The 9194-nt window shown below is 39.1% G+C and overlaps 1 protein-coding gene across 7 annotated transcripts in view; it reads left to right on the forward strand.

Annotated features, from left to right (window-relative positions):
• grip2b (glutamate receptor interacting protein 2b) overlaps nt 1-4433 on the forward strand; it is a 155960-nt gene extending 151527 nt beyond the window's left edge. For 6 of the 7 annotated variants that reach the window (XM_027279556.1, XM_027279557.1, XM_027279558.1 and 3 more), the window contains 2 exons: nt 1324-1470; nt 2707-4433. In XM_027279556.1, the coding sequence (XP_027135357.1) occupies nt 1324-1470; nt 2707-2865 (306 nt within the window). In that variant the 3' untranslated portion in view covers nt 2866-4433. Of the gene's footprint in view, nt 1-1323; nt 1471-2681 lie in introns of all 7 variants that reach the window. The other variant, XM_027279561.1, reaches the window with a different exon arrangement.
• Nucleotides 4434-9194: the final 4761 nt, after the last annotated feature.

The raw sequence follows: 9194 nt of genomic DNA on the forward strand, positions 1-9194 counted from the left end.
CCTTGTAATAGTAGGAAAAGTATATGTGTTAACATTAATGATGGCTCTGTTCTAAGTGCCCCATAATACTTGACAGTATGACAGCACAATACCAGAACCCTGAAACTGAAGGAGCTTAATGGAATTCAGCCTCCATAATTTGGTTTTAGTTACACATGTGCTTTGCGTGTCAAAAGGTCTTTTGTGAAAAGGTTCTCTGTGATGTGGATTGTTAACCTACAGTTGGCTCAAGTTCAGGTCGTAAATTTTGCTTTTATGTGTTCGAGACATTTTAATACCCTGCACTTAAAGGTATTATATTATACAAGGTATTATGTAATACAGTATAGAACGTGCAGCATAGCAACCCGACTCGTTTGGGCAAATATTATGCAGGCAGTTACACGTCTTCACGTCCTATGGATTTATAATAACGACTTCATAAAGGGATCTGTTCAAACATGTACAGCACAGGGCCAGATTACATTTGTTATCCACAGAGGGAAAATACATTAAACTCTGATGGGCTCATTGGACATAAGCCAACATTTAAAAATTGTATCTCATTTAAGATCATACAATATTCATATATCATATAATACTGCTTTTATTCAGTTTTTTGTTAAGTCGCATTTCGTAGTAAAACATCTGGCCAGCATTACCAAAAGTAAAAACCTCCAGCTTGCATTTATCCTCCACTTCATCATGCTTCAGTAATGCAGGCAGCATGGATAGATACTGTATAGTATGTCCGACACAGTCCCACCGCATTGTAAAATGAAACTTTAAAGCTTTTCAACAGTTTACTACAATCCCCTGTGAGCTGGAAAGGAAACAATAAAGATTTTTTTGGGGGGGTATAGGGTTAAATTTTACATTTTTCTCTCAGTGGGCTTAAAAAAGGGGATACAAAGTGTTGCTGTGTCTCAAAAATAGTTTGAACATCACAAAAGAGACATTAGATTAATTTGCAAGGCCCTGACGGACCAAGCCAAAGTTCATCGCCTGTACTTTTTCTATTTATTTTAACAAGTTCAGCATGTTCTTCCATAATTGGAACGAAAAACTAAATTTTACACGGACAGTCGTAATTCTTGTAGACATCTCGCACAATCATCACAGTCACGATGATTAGATTCACTGTAACGTAATAGTGGTTGGCTACTGATGACCAATCATTTCCCTTTACGCTGGTTGATCAGTGATAACTTTGTGTTCTGCTTATTGTGTCAAGGTCAACCATTTCTTAAAGCATATGTTTGTTTTTTTTGCATGATTATTGGATTGAACTAAACTGAGTTATTCCACTAAACCAACCCAACATCTGTGTGCTGTCTTCTTCAGGTTACAGTGATCAAGGACCCAGAGATCGACGACTTTGGCTTCAGTGTGTCCGATGGCTTTTTGGAGAAAGGAGTTTATGTCAACATGATCAGACCGGACGGTCCAGCTGACCGCGCCGGGCTCAGACCCTACGACAGGATCCTGCAGGTAATTATAAAAGGAATCAATTTAATGTCCGAGGGTGTTAACATCTACGTATTCCCAAATAATAGTGGCATGTTTTTATGGCAGTTATCCACCAAACCTCTCCATCCAACTGGTTCATTTGCAAGAAAAAAGCTCTCAAAACAAGAAGCGAAGACGGCCGGCAGAGCGTCACCAGCAAAGATAACATGAGTCTGAGAAACTCACCACAAAAAGTTTAGATTCATTCACTGACATCATCCACATTTTGGCCCCCTTGAAATCTTTTGTGCATAAAGAAACCTACAATAACCACACGGTTCATCTACTGTAGATGTGAACACCCTCAGCTTAAAGCTCCTTAAAGTTGGTTAGCTCAGTTGGTAGAGCATCCGCCACATGTACAAAGGCTCAGTCCTTGCCACAGTGGCCCAAGGGTTCAAATCCAACCTGTGGCCCTTTGCTGCATGTCACTCTTCAGCTGTCTCTTTACAATAAAAAAGGCCAACATATCTTAAAAAGCTCCAATTCACATTTTTTATTTTGGCCTTTTTGAAGCTTTATTTGACAGAGACAGCTGAAGAGTGACAGGAACAGAAGCCCTACCAACTGAACTAACCGACACCCTCCTATTCATTATTTTAACCATGTACTGTATTCATTGTTTCATTCCAGTTTCAATGTGAAGGAGTTCAAAGCAAAAGCAGACTAAATAAGACGGATGTGTATCCTGTAGCTATAAAGGGATAGTTTGGGTATTTTGAAGTAAGATGTATGAGGTACTTCTGCTTTATCAGTGTATATACTACAGTAGACAGCAGAGCTATGTACTGTTGTGGACCGGGTCAGCAGAAAAATGGATTTTAGCCACATACACAAACTATTCATTCATATTTTTAATGCTTTACTTTGCTGTCAGACAAGGCATTTCTTTGGCACTTGTATTTTTCTTCACATAAACCCAACCGCATCAGCTGTTTGATTCAGAAAGTTGGAAGATCAGACTGAAATCAAACTTCACATTTCTAAAGATTTTAAAAATGGTGTTTGCTTGTGTTTTTCTGGCACCACTCTACAACTGATATGACTAATCTGCGGAATAATACGGTGCATAAGAATATGGAAGTTTTACAGGTGACACCAAAGGGGGAAAAAAGCCGTCTGACAGCGAGGTGTTGACAGTGTTTGTATGATTCAATGTTAACTAGCAACAGCAGTACCATTTACTGGAGCAGCCATTGTGTGCGTCTCTCCGCCCAGGTGAACCACGTGAGGACGAGGGACTTTGACTGCTGCCTGGCGGTGCCACTGATCACGGAGGCCGGAGACAGACTGGAGTTGGTCATCAGTCGCAACCCGTTGGTCAACGATGACACAGAGGACAATAACAACACTTTGGACCATCCGCTAGACCTGTAACAGACATACACAAACAAAAAAAGACAGATGAATCTCTAGACACACACACACATGCAGGAGATATACTACAACTGGTGATGAAGCGAAGATATTTCTACTGGACTGAACTGGCCCAAACACTCACACCACAAACACCACCGGCTTGCAATAATTCTACTTAAAACACAGAGACTCTTACACATACACACTTGCATGCTCATAAAGTCGCCCCCTCCCATTTGCACTGTGTTGAACTGCTGTCATACAGTATATTTCTCTATGGAAGCACAGCCACAGTGCAGAAAACAAATCGGAGACACTCTCTTGACGGCTGGCTCCGAGTCCTCAATGTCGTTCCAACATAAATAACCACTTACTTGGCACTTTGGCCAGCCAATGATTCTGGCTCTTTAAATTCAGTTTTTTTTTTCTTAAAACAAATGAATAAAACCTGCAATTTGGGTGAGGTAATCTTGACTGTTTTTAATGCCAGGCCACAGGTTTATAGAAATTTCTAGTGCCAATGCTACCAGAGGGACCTGCCTTATTACGCAAAGTGATTTTAGGAAATTTCAAGTGAAACTGTATTTAGAGAAACTGCCTGACTCAGTTTGCAGGTTTCATTTGTTTCAAGACTAAAAAAAGACCCAAAAGATGGTTGAACCAACAGTTTCTAAAGGAATAGTGTCTGAATGTGGACTATATAGATGTAGTCCACATTTGCTGCTCAAATACTGCTGCTCCATTGCAATTCCCAAGGGTCAAGCTTAGTTCTTATTTTAGCTGTCGCATGAAGGTGGACTTATATATTGGATACTTCTGCTCATCATTGATATAAAAAAAAAAAAGAAATCAAAATGTATGGGTCAGGACAATGATGTCGCCCCAACTGCCAAACGTTTTGCTCAATCCAGTCAATGAAGGGATGAGAAAGAATGGAGACACTTGGGAATTTCTTTCCTCTCCTGATGAAACATGGCATCTTGAAATGGAATTTGTTGAAGGCAATCTTTGCTGCTGCAACACATCTAGGAAGCTGTGATCATGGAGATGTCTTGGGAGGGGAAGAAAACTGTGTTGCCAACAGAAGAACATCTTGCAACATTTGGAGAGATTATTATTATTTTATTTTTTTTGCCAACTGCTGGGAAACCTGCCCATCTACATTGCACAATACAGTCAGTCTGAGAGCAGTGGGTTCAGCTCATTGCTGGCTTACAAAGTCAAAGAGCAGTAACTACTATGTATGCTTTTTCAACAGCAGAGCTCGTGATTGGGGTTGAAGTTAAAGGTGGTATGTGTAGCATTTATGAGAAATGTGGTACAACATGTATATAATTGGCCTGAACAAAAGGAGCCTGTCAGATTCCAAAAGAAATAGAGCAACATTCTTTGCAAGTTTCAGATGGTAAAAGTAACGAACGGCTGATGGGAACATACTTATCTGACAGCTTTACAGTAAACAGACAAACGTGTTATACATGTTCCATTTCTAGCCACATGCAATGAAACATACAGACCCTTTCCAAAAAATTAGAATATCATAGAAAAGTTTACTTATTTCCATAATTCCATTTAAAAGGTTAAACTTTCATATATTATAGATTCAGGGCCCACAATTCAAACAATTTCAAGGATTTATTTGTTTATTTTTTGCATATTTTGGGTTTACAGCTCAAAAAACCCACGAAAACAGGAATTTAAAAAATTAGAATACTGTGAAGAAATCACCATTTACTTCTCAGTTTTATTATCTGCATCATCTGCAAAAATGGAGAGAGTGACAAGCTGTTCAGACTAGAAACACACACACACACACACACACACCAATACATTCTTACAGAGAAGGGCCAGCATGCACAGATAACATAAGGACACGAAACAAAGCAGTTGGAGCGTGGGTGTGCATCCTCACGTGTTTGTCTGCGTTTGTATTCCTACATCTGTGATCATGATGTGCATGTACGTGGGTCTGTGTGTGAAAGGGTGTATTAACATTCTGGAGCCTGCACGATTAAGCTTAACTAATACTGCGCAAGTCCTTTGTCCGTCAGTTCTGCATAACACTACAATACCCATAAGCCTTGGCTGCTATTGCTTTGCGAAGTCCCAGACACATTAAAATCTGATTTTTGATGGAAGATGATGGTGACCGCATTGCGCTTGTTTCTGCAAACACACAGTGAGTTAAGCCTAACCCGGCTTCATACCCCAACAGGAGTGTTTGACACGCCTGTTTGTGGTACCAGTCCATAGACCAGCTGCATATTTTCTACTGAACAAGCAAAGACAGGCTTCTGAATCGGCATAGCCATATAGCAATATAGTAGATACGGCATTATAGTTACTGAATTGATCTACGATAACACGTTAACACCATCTGCAACCTAAATTAGTTCTGCCAACAGCACCAGCCGTTAGCAATGCTATAGATTTTAATCTGATACCGAAGTTGTATCATTTGCACTTATTTAACCAGGACAGTTAAATAATGGTTGACATGGCTCCAGACACTTTGCAGCTCTGGCATGTGGGTATTATAGTAAGACAACTTTGAACGTCCCACCTCTCATCGCCTCCTATGTTTGGTCTGTTTGGTAACGGCAGAGATTCCTTCCATTTCTTTCACCTCCTGTTTTTCTCTTTTCTTATTTCTGCCCAAACTCTTTGTGCTCCACTTATCTGTGGATTAACAAAAATGAGACTGGCTGTCGCTCCCACCCCCACTACACAAGTGTGTGTCCGTATATGGGTCGGTATGTGTGTATGGATGTATGTAACACAATAGAGAAAACTATTAAATGTGGTGTGTGTGAGTGTAAAAATGTAAGAGAGGGAGACAATCTATACAGAACAAGGACAGAGGAATAATGTGTGTAAGACGAGGACAGAAAACAGACTTTGTCCTCTGAAGGATTGGAAAAATGTTCGACAGGAACAATCACAACCTCTGTTCTCTCTCTCGCTCTCATTTGCACTGTATGTCTCTCACCCTTTCCTCACGTTGTTACATAATACAGTTAGAATCCAGCTTCCTCCTTTGAGAACGCCTGTGTGTGTGTGTGTGTATATGAATGAGAGAGCCTGTGGGCATATGAGTGTATCTGTATGTGTCTAGTTGTTTCTGTGTGTACTATACACGTGTTTACATGCACGTATGTCTTTGTCAGTTTATTCCTCTCGAGCGTGTGTGTGTGTGTGTCGCAGAGAAAGCACTAGGTGGTGTACATTTCATTGTACAGAGGTGATATTTTTCAGGGCTGCAGGCCGTTCACTCTCCCTTATAAAACCCAGATGAAACTGAAAACATGAACTCTGAGCAAGCCGGAGGAAGATGACTTTTACATGAAGAACAAAAAAACAAAAAAACAAAAGGGACGTTTACTTCTCTCCAAGCAAAACAAAAAAAAAGGAAGCACACTGTTGAATACCATGCACTGTAAGTATTTTCATGTACAACAGAACAAACTTGTCTGAGTGTTTTTTTACGCAATGTCAAGAGGCCAAAAAAATGAAGTTTTTTAAAGCAACAACAAACAAAAAAGAAGAAGAGAGAAAATACTGAGAAAAGCCTTTCAAACTGTTCTGTTGGTTTTTATGTATGTATGTATGTATGTAAGTATGTGTGGTCATCCATACTCCCTATGCATTTCTGGGTCAAAGGTCAGTTAAAGCCCAATCCGGAAGCGCAACAAAAGTCCCACAGATGAGTGAAGTCAAGAAAATATACAAATTCTTTGCATGGAGTGGTTGAAAATGTAAAAATGACAAAACATCTTATTACTGCGACCAGGGGTTGGAGGGTGTTCGCCCAGGGCGCAAATGTGGCCAGGACCGGCGCTGACTGCGACAAAGTAGGACTGATATAGCAACCACTTTAAACTAATATTATTAGATTAGTCCATCTTTCATAGCTTGTTTGCATCATACCCATGACTCTGACAAAATATAGTGTGTTTTTATGGCTCATCTTTACCTATAAAGCTCAAAAAGAAACCCAGTTTGCTCAAATCCCTTGACTGGAAAACTGAGCCGAGAAAGAGAAACGAGTCGCATTAGTCTTGTCTTAATGAGTCTTTTGGCAGCAGGTCATTACTGTGTGTTTCTATAACAAGTCCCTGTTGGGGATGGAGAATGCTGTAAACTAGTTATTCATTCATTGTTTTAATTTGAAGACTCATTCTGTTTTGGCCAAGTCATACTCCATTAGTGGAAGCTTTCATTCCAGTCATTGTTTTGTTTGTTTTGTTGAAGGTTCTTAACTAACAGCTGCAAAAGTTGATTGTGTGTTTTGGCTGTACACAACTGTACATAGCAAAATTCAAACTGGTTGGTCTGTGGTTAACTAGCCAACCATTAGTAACTGGTCATGTAACTCTTAGTTTGCTGCCCGGGAAAGTTACTACACAGTTACTACTTTACTAACTATAGTATTGCATCAGTATTGACCGCTTACTGCCCAGAAAACTACAGTTAACTTGCTGTTCAAACCATCTGCTCAGCTAACTTAATGACAAGATAACTAACCTAGTTTCCAGGTTCGACATAAATTCAGCATGCAATTATTTTCTTACTCTGCAGTACTACAGGTAACAAGTTTACCAATGACCTTCCCAGTCTGTCGCCATTACTTTAAATACAGTAGGAAGCTTCTTCTAGAAATGTTCACTCATGATACGTTGGTCATGGGTGTCCAATCTTTGCTTGACATTTTTCATAATTCAGAAGCTTCTCTATACAAATTATTGGATTAGTGTAACACAGGCTTTATTTTAACATCAAAACATTTTAAAAGACGGGTTGACAAGCTTTTCATTGCGTTTCCGGATTGGGTTGTTAATGTATGCGTTGATATTGTGTATTTTTTCTTTCTTCCTTTTTTCATCAAATTGTGTAAAGTTCTATTCTATGTAATATAGTATTTTTCTATGACAATATTACTCTTCCGAAACAATGGGAGAAAATACAAGTGAAAAATGATGAAAGGGAAAATAAAATGCATAACTTTGTTGTTGTCGTTTTGTTTTTGTTTTTCTTCTTTTCATTTTCTATGAAACAAAGAGTGTATCGCTATACTTCTCTTTTCAAGAAGAACATGGGAAAAGATCAAAAGAAAGAAAAATAAAATGTCTAATTTTATGTAGGGTGGCTCGCCTGTCGTTATTTTAGTTGAGGTTAACCCATAACCCCCATAGGTCTGACTATTTCTGCTTGTCACTTTGATGCTCAAGATACACACATTGGCTACAATATAGTGCAGTATAGAGTATTTATAGTATGATGTTAAGAGTACATTTGATCTAAGAGTGACTGACTTTTTAAAGATATCTTTTTGGCCTTTTTCAAGATTTATTTTTCACAGAGACAGCGAGATGGTGAACAACATGTAGCAAAGGGCCGTAGGTTGGATTCGAACCCTGGGCCACATGAGCCTTTGCACATGGGGCGTATGCTCTACCAACTGAGCTAATAGACACCCATTTTTCTAAAGAAATGTTGAGTGCGCCTGACTCTGGCCCTGTCGTCCCCATACGTTATTATTGACACTGCAGTAGCACAGAGACTTCAATAAAGTTAGTGAAAGGCAGGGTGAGCTGCAGGCCAGAGCACACCTGCAGTTAATTGCTCTAATCTGAGTGAGTGTGAGTGACTGCTGAGAGGCCAGGAACGACCGGAATGACCGTGACCATCCTCATCTTGATCTGACCATGAGAATGCCAAGTTTCGAGTCCTTGCTACAGTGGCAGAGGTTTCGAATCCCAGAAAAAGCAAAAAAAAAAAAAAAAAAGAGTCCGAATTTTGAGTTTTAAAGGCAGAATTTTGAGGAAAAAACATCTGAATTTTAAGGGGGAAAAAAGTCTGAATTTTAAGGAAAAAAATTAGCTCAGTGGGTTGAGCATCAGCCCCATGTACAAAGGCTCAGTCCATGCTGCAGTGGTTTCAAATCCCAGAAAAAGTGAAAAAAAAAGAAAGTCAGAATTTTGAGTTTTAAAGGCAGAATTTTAATGGGAAAAAAATCTGGATTTTAAGAAAGGAAAATCTGATTTTTAAGAAAAAAAATAGCTCAGTCGGTAGAGCATCATCCCCATGTACAAAGGCTCAGTCGATTTTAAGGAAAAAAACATCTGGATTTAAAATTTTAAAAAGTCTGGATTTTGAGTTTTAAAGGCAGAATTTTAATGAAAAAAGTACATTTTAAGGGGAAAAAAAGTCTGAATTTTAAGGGAAAAAAAGTCTGAATTTTAAGTTTAAAAAAAAGTAACTCAGTGGGTTGAGCATCAGCCCCATGTACAAAGGCTCAATCCATGCTGCACTGGTTTCAAATCACAGAAAAAGTAAAAAAAAAAAAA

Source organism: Larimichthys crocea, chromosome VI (genome assembly GCF_000972845.2).
Source record: "Larimichthys crocea isolate SSNF chromosome VI, L_crocea_2.0, whole genome shotgun sequence".
NCBI lineage: Eukaryota > Metazoa > Chordata > Actinopteri > Sciaenidae > Larimichthys > Larimichthys crocea.